Genomic DNA, 19,508 nt, shown 5'->3' on the forward strand with positions numbered 1-19,508 from the left:
GTGTTATGTTGATATGTAAAAGTGTTCTGTTTAATGTTTTTAATGTACTTTGCTCTGATTACCAGTGAAAGTAGCACACTTCCATTTGAGTTTGTATTTTTCTTTTGTATTGATGGATTCTATACCCATCACGTGTGTGAAGAAGTTCTTTTTCAGTCTAACTTTTTTCTCTTGACCTTGACTCTTACTTTATGTTAGAAATTACATAGGTATGTGTTTCTCCTTTCCTTTATGGGTTCTGGCTTTCTTACTTTGCACATAAAGATCTCCCATTCCCAAGTTAGGTCATCTCTGTTTTTCTCATTTGTAATTTGCTCAATATTTACTTTAAAATCCTAATGAAATTTAAACATTAAGGTCCTGCATCTTAGCAAAATTCCTAAATTTCTTTTGCCCAAAATAGTGACTGACATGGGAACTTCAGACTTGATGGCAAAGGATTTCTTCAAAAAGAAGAAAAGGATTTAGAAGACAAGCACTAATCCTATTAGCAGCTGGTATTTGTTTTTTAAGCTTACCTGACCCAACCTATAAAGAATCTTTTAAAACCATACAAAATGAGCCAGTTTCCTGAAACTGTATCCTTGCAGTTTAAATCACAGATCCTCCATGATCATATCTACTTAGTATTTTAGAGTTTACAAGAGGATCCACATGCCTAATATACATGTATGTGTTTGTGTGGAGCAGGATACATGGTAAAGTGAGACGAATACAGGTGTCATACACTCCTACCACCTGACAGGGAAGGACGTGGCAGTCAGGGAGATAAAGAGACTTGCTCACACACACCCAAGGAATGGTGGCCATAGACCCTATGCCAGGTTTCCTAACTCTGAATCAAGTACTCCCCACTGTCCTGTTGAACACATTTTGAAAGTGACCCGTGGACTTGGTTATAACTCAAAGATTTGTGGGAAGGAGGTCGGCAGGAATGTAGAAAGGAGCATCTACTGCCATCTCCAAATCATTCTATCGACCTGCATTGAAGTTCATCATGTCATGGAATTAAAGACCTAGCTAAACCAACATAGGCTTTTAAAAATCGGAAGAAGGACGGTGTTTGCAGAAATATAAGAAGGTATGTTCCTGCACTTCTTCTAGACTCAAATAATGACACGTAGAGTTTACCTAACCTAAGCCAAGGATCACTCCTGCAGCAGTCCCTTCCTGACAATTCCCTGCAGTGAAAACCTTGGGACCCACCTGCATTTACATTACCTTGTCGCTTGGCTCTGCCATGACAACTACTAGAAACAGCTCTGAGTAGCTGGCCCAGAGTGCTTTGCCTTCAGGCATGACTGAGCTGGGCTCGAGAGGCACCTGAGTTAATGTCCTTGTTGCTCATCTCTGGAGGAAATCCAGCCACAGCTAATACCAGCGCAGGCAGCAACAGATGCTGAATAATAACAGTATGCAAATTAGTCTTGGAAACTGATCCTGGTCCCACTGAAGAGGGACTGGAGAAACCAGAGGGGGCCTAATGAAAATCAGGCAACGAGCTTTGCAATCATGGCAGGCATCACAGCATTCGCCTTCTCCTGGCTGGTTGGTTGTCATAGAAACCTGCCTGGGCTTGTAGAGCTTCAGAGAAGATGCCTGCATTATCTTACTCCAGTGTCTTTGGGAGAAGTAGAATGATTCAGTTCTGTTAAACACATATGTGCTGAGAGCCTACTATGTGATAGACTCTGGGGGATGCAGAGATGAATACATGGCCCTTTTCTTCTGCAAACTGCCTGCCTTGCAGGGGAGACCTGACAAGACAACAGGTAGTTGCAGTGGAATGTGTTTAGTACCCCAATGCAGGTGAAGACACAAGGAGCAGAACACTGCCTTCTTCCTGGGAATGGGGACTTATGGGGTGGAGGTGACATTTAAGTAGGGATTTATTGGAGGGATTAGAAAGAGTTTGCTAGTAGAAAACTAGGCCAAACATTCTAGGGAACAGCCTGAGCAAAGGCAGGGAAGCGTGGCAGGTTACGCAGAATGCTAAGTCTGATAAACAAATCCAGCTTTACAGCATAATGAGGTTTGAGAATTACAGTCAAGCATTATTAACTCATACTTCACCTCTTCCAAATGTGTCGATTATCATCCTCTTCAGCTAGGCTGAAGTTATCATGGCATTGACTAAAAGAGTCTGCTGTGCAAGAAAATGAAGAAATTTGGAAGGGAGGATGTTTATCTTCTAAATGGAGAAAAGAGCCTTTTGAAACACTAGAAGAATATACTCATCAGCAGATAATGCTTTAGAGTCAGATAAACCTGGGTTTGACTGTCAAGTTTAGTAAGTACACAATTGTGGGAAAGTGACTTCAACATTTTTCAACCCCAGTTATTTGCTTTTTGTTTTTGTTATTTATGTGTATGTTGGAGACAACATGTTCATCATAAATTTATTTTGAAGATTAAAAAGGTAAACAATATATTCCAGGTTTCTACAACAGTTCTTGGCACATAGTAATGGTTTAATGTTTTCAACTGTTTTAAAAATAATAACTTGAGTTATTTATATACCTTGTTTATTTCTCCTATGAAGTTGTGTTTCAGATAAATCCTTGGCATATAAAATAAATCTATAGCACACCATGTTTGATCCTGAAAGTAACTTGAAATTGGTCCAATTCAATGTTATTTGTTTACAGAGGAAACACTAACTTGTAAGGTGAAATTTCTTGTACACCATACATGGCTGGTTTGTGGGTGAGCCAGACCTACAGCTCAGGAATCCTGAGTGACTCCAGTGTTCTCACCACACAACCAGAGCTGAATTTCTCACTACTACCTGTCATTTAAATGCATGCCCCAACAGTCAAGCCCCAAGGACAATGAATATGTATCCAATAGTACCATCACTTCTTCTATTTAATTGGTCCAAATTAGTGAACCTCAGTTTATCATGCAAAACTGAAATAAATAATAAATTTTTCCATATAAATATTAACACTGAATTCATTATGTTCTTTGAAGGGGAAAGTTGCATAATTGTGTGTAATGCTTGTCTTAGCCTGGTGACATCTGGTAACATTTAAAATGAACCAATGGAATGGATAAAGATAATTTAACATCTAAAAAAAAGAGTTTCATGTTTAAACTAGGTTAAACTGCATTTGAGTACTGTTGATAGCACTTAGTGGCATCCAAGTCACTGACATTCATACCAGTGGGGGCAGTACCTTCTGCAGCTGCTCAGTCCTGCCCCAGCTGACCCATCTCTCTGGCTGTTGGCACCCCAACAGTCACTCTGGGGAAGTTGTGTGGATGAAATCCCCTCTCACCTGTCTTCTGGTCCCTGCCATTTTCCAAGGATATGCTGCCTCTATTATCCCATGTCCCTTTTGTTTTCTCCATGTTTTACGGAGTCCTATCTCAGTAAATTCTACCTCAGGCAAACCTTTCCAATTGATGGACTTTCACAGTTCTTTTCCCATCAGCAACTTTTTTTATTCTTCACTAACATGTAAGAGCCCTCAGCATAGTTCTGAGTACTATACAAAGGGCTTTGTGAGCATTAGCTTAAAACTAATAACAGTTCTATAAAACAGAGATAGCTATCCTTTCTCCTTTCAGATGAGCAAAAGAGAGTTGAACAGGTAAATAACTTGTAAGTGATAACACCAGGATTCAAAAGCAAGCCATATGACACCATGCTACAGACTCATCCAAGATGAAATCCCCAGTTCGTAGCTGAGGGGGTGGCTGTTCACTTGTGATCAAACACAACTTAAATACTCACAAGCTTTTACAAGTGGAAATCCACTTGCTGATCAAATTTAGCTTTGTTGTTTTACAGCCAGGGAAGTGGACACTTAGAGCTTAACCCTAACCCTAACCTGTTCAGTCTTAGTCTTCCTCTTTCTACTTGTGAATCCTCAACATGCTAATGAAGTCTTGCTTCCTTGGCTTAGGCTCCAGTGGTTCTGCATCATTTTCCCAAAGAGGGAAATAGCATTATTTCTATTTCTATTTTATTCTAACTCCTGAGCATAATCTCTTCTGCAAGGAGTGGGGCAGGTGGGGAGGGGTTTGGGGTAGGGCAGTTGGAGCATGGAGTTTTTTGGCTGTGACAGCAGGTTGGTGTTTGGGCTATGGAGATCAGGTGGCTTTCAGGATGTGCATTGATACTGAAACCTTGTTTTTACATTGATAGCAATCAGTGAAGCTGCACAACCTTGTGGAGGATCACAACAAAGTCCGGGTTACAATCCTTGTAAAAGACAAAGGTAGGTGATACAGTCTGCCTTTTGAGCGTCTTACTGTTTCTGGGTGGAATCTGTCCCATTCATCCTTGATTACTTATAAGTCAAGGAGAAAAAGTCTTTTCTGATAGAACTCCAGACTGGAACTAGGGTGAGAACAGAGCATCTAAGACATGAAATCCAAGGAAGCATCGATGTACAAACAATAATCCTGTCTCTGCATGGATGGAGAGGGAGTGCCCTGCTAAAGTGTAACCTGGGCCCCTCACTTGCCCCAGTCCTGATTGAACCATTCCTGTTCAATGTCTGAGTTACTTCAAATTCCCTCTGCCCTCCATATTTCATTCACTTGACTATTACTAGATGAGCCCTTTTAAGGTTCTTTTATATTCTTTAACTAACCATCTCAAAGATCCTGCATCAATTATTTCAAACTATCATCTGGAATTTAGACCTTCATAGGGCTTTTAGATGCTAGAGGACACTTGGCATTTGCTCTAAGCTGGCCTGTGTGCAGTAGCCATGGCTCTCTGCAAGGAGTGAAGAGCTGCACCCCAGAGCAGCAGCTCTCTAGACAATGTTCCTAAGGCCCAGTCCAAGGAGAGAAAGCTTGCTACAGGACAAGAGAGAGAGAGAGCAAACAATAGCCAAAGGACACTTCTCAACAAGCGCCCATGAGTATTCACTGTGGGTCAAACACTGACCAAGTACTAGAATCAAAATGGGATCTTGTAGCTGAACTAATCCTTTGCTGCATTCCAGGAAGCAATTCCCTAATCCTGATTCTCTTGGAATTTTCAGTTGAGTGGAAAGGGCTTAAACAGGTAGAGTAACTCTTGGCAAACAGGTCAGTAAGGGTTCTTAGTTGCTTTAAATCCTAAGTAAAACTAAGCAAATGTCGACTAGTCATGGAAACTTTGTTCTTATACAGGTTTACAGGAGCTGGAATCCCGCCTCCTGGTTCCCGGAGATACACTCATTCTTCCAGGAAAATTATCCTTGCCATGTGATGCTGTTCTGATCGATGGGAGCTGTGTGGTGAATGAGGGCATGCTCACAGGTAGGCAGCTTGCCTCGAGCTAGTCTTCCCTGTCCAAAAGCTAGGCCAAGACTTAGCAAATCAAGTCAACATACACCTATTTTCCCCACACCAGGTTCCATGCTAAGATATTGAGAGACAGATAAGGGAGATAAATCTGGCCTCTTCATTCAAAGAGAGGCACAAAATACACCAGCAGGCTGTGTTTAATAATAAGAAAAATTAAGTAACAAAAAATACAAAACATTTAACGCCATATGTGATTAATTGCCTGATGGGCGGGGTGAACGGGTGAATGCAGAGGGGCTCCAGCAGGTGAGCAGGTTGAAAGAATCTGTTACTAAATATGACACTGATTCATGCCCATATCCAAGCAAAACTCAACCTACAAAACCCAGCAATGCCCACAACTGGAAGAGTATAGAGAAATTTTTTCCTAGCCCGGCACTGTATAGATGAAAAACTACTTTCAGGTTCCAGTGGAAAGTTTGAGTTGAACCTTAGGGCAGAGGCAGTATACAACTGCTCTGTTCTCTTTTGCATTCATATTTCCAGTTGATCTCACTGTGCAGAAAGCTGCCTTTCTAGTTACAGTTGAAGGGCCCTCGTTTTCATTTGTAGTTCATTAGGTTTACTTATATTTGTACAATTAATAAGGCACTATTTATAAAATATTCTTTAGTTTGAAAAATACAAGGCACAACAAGTTGTCATAAAAGGTACTATAAAGCAACACAAACATAAAAACTATTTGTCTTTTGTGTTTTCAGATTGTTAAGTTTTTCTATTTCCAAATGGTGTAAAGACAGGGAGGAAAAACCTTAGCACAACCTAAATGTAATGGAAGTTCATTATCCCTAAATTGTTCCACATAAGCAGATTTCACATTAAAAATGGGTCTGCTTAATTTAAAATTGAGACAAGAAAATGTAGTAAACATAAATATGTTTGGTATAATTATAAAATACCCCTTTAATGTGTTGAAATCTAACTGCCTTATAATGACAGTGATGAGGATTTGCATACTGATCATATCTTTTATCCAGAATGTTGCCATAGTACCCAACACACAAACCTCAAGCTCAACAAAAACTGTCCTTCTCCCTCAAATGCAGCCAGCCACTGTCTCCCAGCTGCTTGTGAGGCAGAATGGCTTCTCTCACTGGCAACAGGGAGCATGGTGGTGACAGAAAGGCTGTGCCCTGGGACTATTCTTTCTCTTCTCACTGACTGGGCTGTACAGTGCTGCCCTTGATTCTCAGAAAAACTCAGAGAGTTCCAGAGAATTAGAAGTGGCAAACAATGCTGCCTTTCACCAAATGGGTAAAATCGACCTAAAATGACCTAAAATGATAAGTGGCTTTTCCTAATGTCCACTTTGGAAAAAATTAAAGTGCCAGTACTAATACCTATGTAACCCAAGTACCATAGAAGGCATCTAGGGAGACAGACACATGAAATAGAAAGATTGTATGTGTGTGTGTGTGTGTGTGTGTGTGTGTGTCTTTCTCATTAATTTCTTCACAAACATCCAAGTTCCAGTGTGCTCTAAATACTTTTTCACCAGGCCTACACCCCACCTCCCACCATGTGCATATTTGTTCAAAGGATCCTGACTGAACAATCTGAAGATTAGGGTTACAGTTACTGAAACTGCAGTTGTATTCCCGGGTATTTGTCCACAAATACATACACAATACACAATACATATACAAACATTTTTATTGATGTAAGAATAAATATGGCAAATACTGTTCACATCGTTATAGCAAATTATATTTTATAAATAACTTTTACATCTCACTTTACCGTGGCACAAAACAGATTAGACTAGGAGTTATCATCCCAGTTTACAGATGAGGGGGCTAAGGTGAAAAGAAGCCAGGGCCGCTCAGCAGGTATGTGGAGGAATGGAATTGGAGGCGGCATTTGCTCCTGAACACTAAGGTGGAGGATGCCGTCTCCTTGTCACACCCTATTGCCTTGACGCCTTTTACCCACCCACTGCTCCGCCCCCAGGCGAACCCTTCCTCCCCATCTCTGCTTCACCTTGCTGCCACACACTCGGCTCTGCAGGACGGTCCACTTTATCTTACACCTACATTTAATTGTGGTTTTGGCTCCAAATTTTGCCATTTTTTGAAAGCGTCCAGTGTGAACACCTGGCGAGAGTCAAACAGTCGTCCCCATAGATTAGCGGTCCTCCCGACCCTTGGCTAGCTACCCAGAGTTGTACAGGTCCTCAAGTGGATGGGGGGGGGGGTCTAGAGCAGGCCTTCCTCCCCCTCTCCCTGAACCTGGGAGACTGACGGAGGCCCGCCTACCTGGGAAGGGAGGCAGACCCGCGCCAGTTGGTTTCCACAAAGTTAGTGCAGGTGCCTTCTCTTAGGGACACGTGACATGTAAGTCTCCTTTCTACTTGACTTGCTTCCGCCTCTATGTGCTATATTCTGTATATTTTATGTGTTCCAATTTACATAGACATGCAGTCCAGGGAAGGCATGGCGAACTGAAAAGATTTGTTTTCATTCTCAGGAAGTCCCTAAAATTCACCATCAAATTTATGACTAACTTTTCAAACTCGAAAACCAGTGATCATCTCCCTGTTTGTTTTTTTTTTTTTTTTTTTTTCTGCCTCCTTTCCTGAGGCATGGCTCCCCTTCAATTTCCAGCTCCCCTGGAAGGGGAGGAGTCAAGAAATAAAAGGAAATATTCTGGGAAGGAGACTCTATTAATACTTTAAAAATTTCTCCTGGCTTAATGGCTCATTTTTTGGCATTCTTATGTGTATTGGGTTCTGCACTAACATTTTACATATGTTACTTCATTTAAGTTTCAATTATATTAAGATGGGTGAATCTGAGGCCCAGATTGGGTGAATAGTCTGCCTATAGTCACAGAGCTTAAAGGTGCTGCAGATGAAATTTGGATTCGTTTGTTTATATATTCATTCACTCACTTCACAAAGGTTTATTAATAAGCAGTCTACTGGGTGAACAGGTAATAAGATCTCTCCCTTCAAGGAGGTGACATCTTGGTGGAGGAAACAGAGAGGATGCAAGTACATACATGACATAAATCCCAACAATTATGTTTTTATGAATAAACTAAGACACCTGAATCCAGGCAATTTTGTCCCTAGAGCCTATGTTTAAAAGCAGTGCTTCCCCGTTCTGTTAGAAATACGTGTGGGGGAGAGGGTGTCATTCACTCTGCCTCAGTCCCCTGCCCCTTCCCTCCACTCATTAAACTACTCTGGTTCATATGAAACATGCAGGAAGTGTGCTAGGACCCAGGTGGGACCCAGGAGTTCCCTCAGTGTGTGCACATTGCAGTCCCGCCAGACTAACTTCTCACCAGTTGATAGGCAAACTCTTTCCTTCTCTCCCTTTCTCATGCTTATTCATCCTGTGTTTCATACAAGTTCAGAGATGCCTGCTCTGTGCCAGGCTCTGTGTTAGGTTCTGGAGTCACCAAGATGAATGGGAAATGGTTGCTGCTCTCAAATTGTTAAAAGTCAAATGACTACAGAAATCTAAATACACAAGGATAGGGCGTTTCCAGCATGTCACCCTGTGCAGGCACCTGGCTCCTTGAAGACTTGGGAGAGGCTCTCCTTTTGACTGCAGAAGGGGTCTCCAGGTGCCGGGAGCCAACTCTACAGTTGACAGCAAACAAAGCTGGCCCTGCCTTCTAAAACCTTGTTTAGATTCTTTAGTCCCCCAATCTTTTGTAGATAAATTCATCTCTCTCTCTCTCTTTCTCTCTCTCTCTCTCTCTTTTTTTTTTTTTTTTTGGTGGGGGGGGTGGGTTCCAAGAAAGGCCAAAGATGAGATTTCTTATTAATATGGGAATAGTATAAAAGAGACTTGAAATTCATCTCTGTGTAACATCATTTGGTTATCTGCAAGAATCTGCCTATTATAAAGGCTGATTTCAAAAACGATGTGGTATAATGATTTGGGGACATGTCCAAAGGTTCTGTCTCTTACAAAGTCAGTTAGAATGCAATTGGCAAATGCACACCATAGACGAATATCATAATCGTTTTAAAGTAAATGGTATGGGGACAATGCCATTCAAGTTTGCTAATAAAAATTTTACAGCTTCTTACACCTTATGATGTGAAATATGTACCATGGTAGGAAACTAGTTTTTGAAAACAATAATAGAAAGGACTGGGTAATTGCCTTTATTTAATTTGTCCATGCATTTAACAAAGATATGTATTTTGACCCTATTATATACCACTAGGGAAAATGAGGAATATAAAAAGTTATATATGTCAAAGTCCCTACCCTCAGTTATTACCTAGAAAGAGAGATAAGACCCAAATTTGTATAACTATAATCAATATAATATTATTTCCAATTTGGAAAGATGACATATTATCTTGCTAATTGAACATTTAGCAAAAGACTAATGGAATTTTAAATTCGCTTTAGTGCTCTTTAAATCTGGGAGCCAGGAAGTGTTATTAACATTTTTATTTTGTCTCTGAAATTTATCATTTTTGAACTCTGAGCTAAATTTCTTTTTTGCCTTAAATATCTGGTCTTACAGCCATCAGGGAAAGGGAGATGACTGGTACTGGCAAAGAATGGGAGTCAATAAAGGGAAATGAAAGGGTCTAGTTCAGCTGGAGCATGGACAGGGAGACACGGTCAACAGTGCCTGAAGGGTTTGACAACCTAGGAAGAGAGTTTGGACTTTATTTAGTAGTGGCAATGAAAAAACCTAAGGATTTTTTGAGCAAAAGAGTGGAATAATAAAAGGAGGGCTTTAATAGGATTTACTGGAAATGGTGTAGGAAGACCTCTATTTTCTAGTCTGGCTCCCTGAGCTTTTCAAGGGCAGGATGTCTGTCTGTCATGTTTTTCATTATATTTCCAGCACTCAGCACAGTTCCTGGCACAGCAAAAACACTTAAAAATATTTGTTGACTGACTAGGTAAGAGAATGGGTGAATGAATAAATGAGGAAATGAAAGGCAAATAGCTCTTAGTATCCGTGTGCTTTATGGCTCCTCTATTCCTTGTGGTCCTGGGCCTGCTGAACGCTTGAAGAACGGTAAGTGACAACTCAGGCACCACGGGTTGCCTTTTTTTCCCTTGATGATAAGAGTATCTTTTTTTTTAATTGTAAACAAATGGGATACATTTTGATTCTCTATACATGGAGTAAAGGCATACCATTCGTGTAATCATAAATTTACACAGGGCAATGTTGTTTGATTCATTCGGCCATGTTTTCCCCCTTCCCCCCCCACCCCCACCCCTCTTTTCCCTCTATACAGTCCTTCCTTCCTCCATTCTTTCCCCCTCCCTAACCCTAACCCTAAACCTAACCCTAACCCTAACGCTAACCCCTCCCATCCCCCATTATATGTCATCGTCTGCTTATCAGCAAGATCATTTGTCCTTTGGTTTTTTGAGATTGGCTTTTCTCACTTAGCATGATATTCTCCAATTTTATCCATGTGCCTGCAAATGCCATAATTTTATCATTCTTTATGGCAGAGTAATATTCCATTGTATATATATGCCACAGTTTCTTTATCCATTCATCAATTGAAGGACAGCTAGGTTGGTTCCACAATCTGGCTATTGTGAATTGAGCAGCTGTGAACATTGATGTGGCTGTATCTCTGTAGTATGCTGATTTTAAGTCCTTTGGGTATAGGCCGAGGAGTGGGATAGCTGGGTCAAATGATGGTTCCATTCCAAGCTTTCTGAGGAATCTCCATACTGCTTTCCGGAGTGGTTGCACTAATTTGCAACTCCACCAGCAATGTATGAGTGTTAAAATTATGATGACAAACCATGTAGACCAGGTATAGGGAAGACAGCCAGTCCTAAGTGGCTATTTGCAATCCATCAAAGTCTACCATTTCTTGTACCACCAGCATCCCTGAAAACTGTCGTCTGACTCACGAGATGGACATTAGGACCAGATAAGTTGTGGTTGTCTAATTTCTTGAAACTGGAAAATACCAGTTTTAAATAACATTTTGGGTTTATGTAGAATCAACAAAATACTATCTTCCTTAGGAGAAAGTATACCTGTCACAAAGACACCACTGCCCGAAACGGAGAACACCATGCCTTGGAAATGCCACAGTTTGGAGGACTATCGGAAACATGTGCTCTTCTGTGGGACAGAAGTTATCCAGGTCAAGCCCTCTGGGCAGGGACCCATAAGAGCAGTAGTTTTGCAGACAGGTTAGTGTATTCCACTCTTGTCAGTGTTACCCAGGGCTGGAGGTGGGCAGAATCAGGACAGGGAACGTTTGTTTAGGATTTGGGGGTTTACCACATTCTGGTAATAAGAGTCACATCCTTTTCTACGAAGACCCCTTATTATTCTAAATTACCACTATTTTAACTGACTTATTCCCTTGTGTGTGATGAAAGAAACACACAGGTAATGTATATTTCCTTCAAGGCAAGATCATACTCTTGGATTGACCTGTGTCCATAGGCTTCTTCTCTTTTCCATCCATATTATGAACTCCTGCCAAAAAAAAAAAAAGGTGTCAACCATTATGACTATGAAGTTTTTCCTTTAAAGGGGTTGCTTGCTAGGGTATATATCAAACTCCCTGCTGCATACCTCCACCTGAGTGCTCTACAGATTCTTTATAATCAAGCATCAAAATGTGTACTTAACCCTCCTGCATTGGGTCTCTGTAAACAGCCTCTCCATCAAGCTAGTCTCTCAATGGAATCTTTAACTCCTTACTTTCCTTTATTCCAAATGGGCACCAATGATTCTATGAGGGCCCCCAAGGCCTGTCCCCCTCTGCTCAGTTCTGTCCCTTCTCCTTTATTCCCATAGTCACCATTTAGTGCAGACTTTCAGTACGCCATGTTTCCATGTTTAATCTATTACAAGAGAAATAGTCTTGACTCTTCCCATTCAACTTTTGCCCCAGTCATTCTCTGAGCTTGAACCCAAAAATCACATTTCAAACACATAGTCTGGAGTCCAGGCATATCAGACCTGAAACTTTGTATGGCTAGCCATACGAACCTCCTCAAACTTCCACATGACATTCACAACCAAAGCTTTTCATAACCTGGCCCTAACTCCTGGTCCTTAATCCTGGTCTGTGTTTCTGCCACCCTACATATTCATGGACACAAAACATACCTTTCACTTTGATACCACTATGCTTTAATTTGATATATTATTCAATTGTCCTAGCTGTACAGGTTTTTTTTTTTTTTTTTTTTTTTTTAATTAGAACATGACTTTGTGTTTTCTATTAAAACAAGCTAGTGGGTTTTACAGCATCTTTAGCCTGCTATCTAAACAGAAACCAATGGTTAAAGACCATGGAAACCTCCTGAGTTCTGTAAAATTCTTACAGAGCAAGTAAGACAGAAGTGTATACCTATTCTCCAAAGGCAGCAAAGTCATGTTTAAGGAGACCTAGTATCCATCTGGCAGTGGAGATAAGGCACATTTTATACTTAGAATATTGATTCTTATCTAGAATATATAGTAGTCAATCATTTTAGCCACCAGTTCAGATACTAATGGATATTTACCATGTGCTATGCACTGAGGGCTAGAGAAATAATTTGTGAGATGCACCTTTCCCTAAAGGATTATGATACTCTGTTGTAGGAGACAGATAGACATATAACAAACTAAAACATGCGGTGATGCTGGCTGTCATATGACCAAGTGTTTCAGGGACCCCAAAGGGTGAGATATATTATTCTTGGTATGAAGTATTACAGTAGAATTCTAGAAACACTTATTTGATGAGTTGGCATTTTAACAAAGCCCAGTAGGATCGGGAGGGTTTAGTTAACCATATCAGAGCTATTAAAATAGACTAATTTATGTCTACAAAATACAAAGAAATATACAAGATGTCTTCTAAAATCAGTAGTTGGGATCAGTCCAGCAAGGTAGGAATAGATCAAATGAAGGTGACCTCAAATCCATGCATAGAAAATTAAATTTTGTTCTAATAAAGTGGGAAGGTTTGTAATACAAGAATAATATGATCAGAGGCATATACATACCTATGTATGATATGAATATGTATATATATACTGAATATGTATAATATATATATAATTATATATTATACTGAATATGTATAATATAAGAATATGTATAATATATATATATATTAGTAGGAAATTACTTGCACTTTCCTTTTCTCCCAATTTTCAATTTTTTTGAACATCTATTTTCAACGCATGTCTGCTTTAAAGTGTCTTCTCTTAGCCTCTCATTTTCCTTGGTCAACACATTCTTCAGTTCCTTAGTCCAATTCCTCTCAGCCCTCATGGGAAATGGGGAACTGCACTGTAGGAGCATGGAAACATGGATTCCCAGAGCAATAGAAATGGAACAGGCCTAAGTGAATGCCACCGACTGCTCTGGTGACGTGTAACAACAAAGAAAGCAAATACAGTGTTAGGTCAGAGCGATGCTGTGTTCGTTCCAAGTTCCAATGACTCAACCACTTCTGACTTAGAAACTGTATTAAAGAGCCTTGTTCCAACTGTGATTGTCTCCATGCAGGTTACAATACAGCAAAAGGGGACTTGGTGAGGTCCATCCTCTACCCCCGGCCTCTGAACTTCAAACTATACAGTGATGCCTTCAAGTTCATCGTGTTCCTGGCTTGTCTTGGGGTTGTAGGTTTTTTCTATGCCCTAGGAGTATATATGTACCATGAAGTAAGTATGGGGGTAAGGTTTTTCAGTAGCATATTTTTTAGGAGCTTGGCCTAACTCAAGAAGGTAGGTAAGGTTGCTTCCTGATCCCATCATTTTGTAAATTGGTTCTTTCCAAAAGAGCTTTCTCAGATGGTAGAAATACTCTGTATTTACCCTGTCCAATATGGGAGCATAGAAGCCACCTGTGCTTATGGAGCAATTAAAAGGTAACTAATGTAAGTAAGGAAATGAGTTCTCAATTTTATTTCATTTCAATCAATTTAAGTTAAATAGCCATATGTGATTAGTGGTCACCCAATCAAATTGGATAGTGCAGCTATGAAAAGTTGCCAAGGGGCCACTCCCAGTGTGACATGTGTGATATCCAAGCCCAAAGAGCCTTAGAGGAAGTACCTGTTTCTCACGTCTGATAAAATGGGGGAGATTTTGTCAATCAGTTCAGACTAATTTAAGTAAGCAAAACAAAAAGGATGCACATGGTCTTCTGGAACCAGCCATCAATTAAGAGAGAAATCTAGCAAGGTAGGAGCAGATCTGATTGAAAAGGATCTTGAACTTTTTCCTGAAATATTTGAAAGTGTTCCAGGTAATCCCCAACACTTGCTTACGTTTTTCTGCTTGGGCTCTTAAATGAAAGGAAATAGTTACTTTTATGGAACTGATAACTCCTAGGATCCCTTTAAGCTCCAGGGTATCAGGTTTCATTTGGATGCCTCTCTTCATAGATGTGTCAGGAGGGTGTGGTTGTCACTTAGGACCCCAAGGTTCTTTCTGGTCCTGCGAGTCTGATTCTGTTGATTACCATGCAGTCTCGACATAGACCTTCTGAGATCACAAGAGTGTGGGCGGGCAGGGAAGAAGACGTAAATAAAGCATCCAAACTGAAACTTGGCTTGAATTACCTCATTATAGTGCCCAAACTAGTGGCATCAGTGAATCCTGTATGTCTGTGGAGTGGGGTGAGGGCCAGAGAATGAATATTGGTAGGCAAAGATGGAGCTAGAGTTTCCAGGCAATGTTTATGCTCAAACTTAACCTCTGAATAGACATTTCAATTGGAAATAAGCCTCCAGGGAACATTTCTGGGGCAACGGACGGTAGGAGAGGCCACTTCATTACTACCTGAAGGTAGCCTGGGTAGAACTAGGCAGAACATCAAGGCCACTGGGTCTAGAACGTGAGGTAGTGTGCCAGTTTCATCTAGGAAAAAGAATGTTGAGCAGAAAAGGAAAATCAGAGCCCTGGTACAGACTGGGAAGGAAGGTTTCCCAGGCAGAACTCAACATCCGGTACCTCCAGAGCAGCAAACAGAACCCCAGGACTTGTCTTTTTATGGGTCTGAACCTGGCCCCTGGTATAGGCTGTGTCTGGTTGCTCAGGATTAAGCAAGTGGAGTTCTCAGGGTCAAAACTACTGTGTTTATAGCTATAGAAAGCAGTCATTGTGAGAAGAATTAAATAACGAGCCTAGCCTAACACAGTGCTTGCATCAGTAATAGCCAACTCATTTTAATATCACTTCCCTATAGCTAATAACATATGCCTGGATCTTGGCAGAGCCCTGGTCCTGGTTTTTTCCAAGTCACTGCTCCTTCACCATTCTCTACTGGGCACCTCCTCTGTATCGGATCCTGTGCTGGGCCAACAGTGATGCTGCTGCTGAAATGTACCCTGAGACTAGCCCTGGTGTCCTGGGAGCCCAAGGGGGCATGGAGTTCTGAGGAGCAGAGGAGGGCTGGGTGGCCTGGGTACAGGGTATGTTAAGTAGAAAAACCCAAGGCTTGGAACAGGGATTAATGTTCTCCTTTGTTCTACAGTGTGAGATATGTTCATTTTTTAGGGATAGTCAAAAGAACACTCAGCCCCAAGAGAACTGACTGTAGGAATGTTCTGCGTCAAGTCTCCAGGGCTCCTGTGCTGTTTCTAGAGGCAGCTGTCAGGAAGGTGCTGGCCTGCGGTGCCAGGCTGACTGTGTGGATATCTTTCTCTTCCCCAGGTCTCCCCAAGAGACACTGCGACCATGGCCCTAATCCTCCTCACAGTGACTGTCCCTCCCGTGCTGCCAGCTGCCCTGACCATAGGCATCGTGTATGCCCAGAAGAGGCTGAAGAAAAAGAAAATCTTCTGCATCTCTCCACAGCGAATCAACATGTGTGGGCAAATAAACCTTGTGTGCTTTGACAAAGTAAGATCCGAACTTTCCAGGTTGAAGGGTGATGGTTTCTGAGGCATAGCAGAGCTGGAGAGGGCCTGGGGGGAATGTTCTTCAAGTGCTCCCATTTTATAGGTGAGAATACTGAGGCCAGAGGAGGCCACACAGTGAGCTAGTGTGAGATCACCTTCTGGCTGCTACTTCACTGATTCCAAAGGTTACAGTTCGGTCATCACATCATGAAAAATTTTCCCTGTGAAATTAAGTGTTTTTTGCACCTTTGTGTGTGTGTGTGTGTGTGTGTGTGTGTGTGCTTGTATATGTGTGTGTTTAGTCTTTTACTCTGATAACTTTCCTGATGGACATTTTCAGGCAAAAATGTGAGGAAGTGCTTTGTCTAGAGCTCAAGTAACAATTCCGTCTTGTCCTCTGCTTTTTGTAAGGGAAGAAAGGGTGTGGACAGTGGCCCATGTCTCTACATTCCTGCCACTCCTCTCTTGTGGTCCTTAGGGATCAGGGCTCCAGGCTAGAACAGGGGGTCTCTGTGCTTAGGGACAGACAGGTGGCAGAGGGGGAGTATGTGCCAGATGGGAGCACTGCTGCCAAGGGCAGGTCCCTAGACCGTCTCTCCTCTGGAGACCTGAGGAACTTCAACACCAGCTGCCTGCTCTTCAGGTCCTGCCCTCAGCTTGGCCAGGACAGCTTAGCTGTTGTGGTGTCCTTGGGCGGGGATTCGCCCATCCCTGTCTTTAGTTCATTTGCATTTAGAAAATTGATCAAGGCTTTGGCCATGTTTAGTTAACCCACACTGGCAGAGAACCAATGCTGTCCACGGTGCTGGCGGAGAGTCCCATTAAAGAGAGATAGACCTAGGTCTTGAGAAGCTCACAGAGTGTAGACGACCTTTTGTTATGTGATGTGTGCTTAATGAAGTTCAGAGCAAAATGTCAGGCATGATGAAGTGGGTCCAGCCTCAGAGGTGAGCTGTTCAGAACATAAGGGTGTGGGAGGCAGGAACATGTGGGGACAGAGAGAGGACAATGGGCTGTTGGAGGGAATGACACTGGGGGCTGACATGGCAAGCTGAGGAGCAGGGCCTGGTCTGGAAGGAGAATGGGAGTCCTTGTCATTTTTTTAAAAAAGATGAATGACATTTTTATAGGCACTTTATTTATCTGAAGGAATTGGTGAGAAGAGATGAAGAGAGATAGGACAGAGGAAGAGGCCACCTGTGAACAACTGAAAAAAAGAGATCATTTGCTGTGCTAGACAGTGAGAGCAAAAATGGAGAGTTGACGATAAACTGGAAAAGCCCCAGGAGGAGACCTGACCCTGTTGGCCCCTGCTGAAAGTGGCATAGCTCTTAGATTATTTGTTTTAGTTCTCTCTCTCATTGTGTTTCATTTGACAAAAAATGTCCTCAATTGCCAACAGTCAAACCCTTAGGGTTAATTTAGCAGCAGCTTCATTTTGGATTTGGGGACAGATATAACTTCTTGGAAGTTTTCTGATAGGGATTCCCATTACTTACCCAACAGCCTCACTAGTGTCTAGGATACAGGAGGGCTATTTATAAAATGTGCACATTATATATTCATTTGTTTCAAAGACCAGTTTTTCCCAAAGGCTGTTCATTCTCCTTCCTTTATAAAACTTCTTCCTCTGCATCCTCCTGTCATCTGCTCGTCTGTCTGAGGGGCTGCTCCCAGGCTTACTTGGCTAAATTCCATACAGCATGACAGCATGTTACAGTGCAAAGACCTCCCCACTGGGAATTGGCAAAATGAGAAATCTAATCCTGGATTGGATTCTAAGTTTCTGCATGGCCTTTTTGAGATAGAAAGATTGAACTAGAATTATCTCCAAGATTTTTTTCCAACTTTCACATTATAAAACTCTATCAACGTGATGTTGGAATAAAAAACTTTACAATTTCCAGTGTTATTACAACTTAGAAGACACCTATCATTAGGCCTCTGTGTATATATGTCTCCATACATATTTCTATTTTATATTGGTTTGTTATAGGTTCTTTAAGATAAGTTCTCTTTCTTTTTGTTCAATTCAGCTCAAGCCTGGGCTTATATTCATGCTAAGAGGTTTTTTGCTTGTTTTTTTTTTTCCCTACCTTATTGCCTTTAGAAGTTCAAATATAATTGAGTTTTCTATTTATTGTAAGTTTATTGTGAAAGGGTCATTTTCAATAGAGAAGTAGTACAGTCTCATTTTAGTTTTGCTTCAGCATTCTCTCCATTTTCATATTCAAAATATTAATGTTTAAAAACATAATCTAGTCATCAGGAAAACATTTCAGTTTGAATTAACTTGCTAACTCTTTGAAATCAAACAACCCAAGAGGATTTGGAAAATAAATGCACAGGTTGGGGCCTTTGTAAAATGCAGAAGGGAAATGAAGCAAGTAACTAATCTTGAAAAGTTGTTTTTGTTCAAGGAATAACTCAATCAAGTTAGCTCTTTCTTTGTGAACTCCAAATGAATTAATGAAACAAAGATTCCTAACTTTTTAATTTGAAAACCCAGAATGGGCTTTGTCTTTCCCCAGGCCCTGAAGAATTTCTAGTAGTGGAAGACTCCAGAAGGGGTGCTTCTGGTTCTGCCTCTCCCACCCATGGGCCACTATCCCCGTAGGCTGCTCATTTCACCTTTAACCTATCTCTGCCCTTCTGCTCAGTTTAAGAATGAAATGCATCATAAGCACTTCCCAGTAAACCATTATGTTAATGTGATGTGCTCTCATGATAAAAGTTATCCTTTGATAGGGACTACAAAATTCAGCGTCTTATACAGAGACGACTTTGAGAACCTCATGTCAGAGGCCAGGAGTCAGTGCTGAAACAGGATGTTCTGCAGTGCTTGGAAATGCTCTGCGCTGCCTTGGCAGTGCCAGAGAAGCTGTGGGGGACTGCACTCTCTCTGGGTGTTAAGCAGGCCTGACGGTGTTAGCCGAACGCAGCAAGACACCAGGGTCTGCAATTAATGAATGACTGGGAAACAACGAGAAAATTAAGTGCTGTGATAGAACTCGGTTCCATTTTGCTTTCTCTGTTACATTTTCTCACAAATACTTTCCCATAGTACTACAAATCATACCTCCTGAACATTTCTCTTGTTCTAACATAAAACCCATTCATGGGCATTAATTAATATCTATTATTAGCACTTAGTTGCTCTCTGTAGTTTCAAAGCCCTTTACCAACATTTCATTATCAATCTGGACAGTCACTGTCACCCATATTTTTAGAAAATGACTGTGAACCAGATGGCAAATTGTGAACTAAACAGTCTTGGAAAGAAAGAAAAAAGAAATCCTGAGTTCTGCTTTGGAAAGACAGCAGGTGCCAACTGAAGAGTCAAATTCACACTGGTTCTTGTTGGATTCTCACTTACTGA

General features: G+C 41.3%; 1 protein-coding gene across 2 annotated transcripts in view; it reads left to right on the plus strand.

The window, feature by feature from the left end:
- ATP13A5 (ATPase 13A5) overlaps positions 1-19,508 on the plus strand; it is a 109,761-nt gene that overhangs the window by 37,018 nt on the left and 53,235 nt on the right. For both annotated transcript variants that reach the window (XM_079155745.1, XM_079155746.1), the window contains exons 8-12: positions 4,154-4,226; positions 5,134-5,262; positions 11,292-11,462; positions 13,789-13,946; positions 15,942-16,130. In XM_079155745.1, coding sequence (XP_079011871.1) covers positions 4,154-4,226; positions 5,134-5,262; positions 11,292-11,462; positions 13,789-13,946; positions 15,942-16,130 — 720 coding nt within the window. The remainder of the gene's footprint in view (positions 1-4,153; positions 4,227-5,133; positions 5,263-11,291; positions 11,463-13,788; positions 13,947-15,941; positions 16,131-19,508) is intronic.

The sequence above is a fragment of the Sciurus vulgaris genome (genome assembly GCF_902686455.1).
Source record: "Sciurus vulgaris genome assembly, chromosome: 10".
NCBI lineage: Eukaryota > Metazoa > Chordata > Mammalia > Rodentia > Sciuridae > Sciurus > Sciurus vulgaris.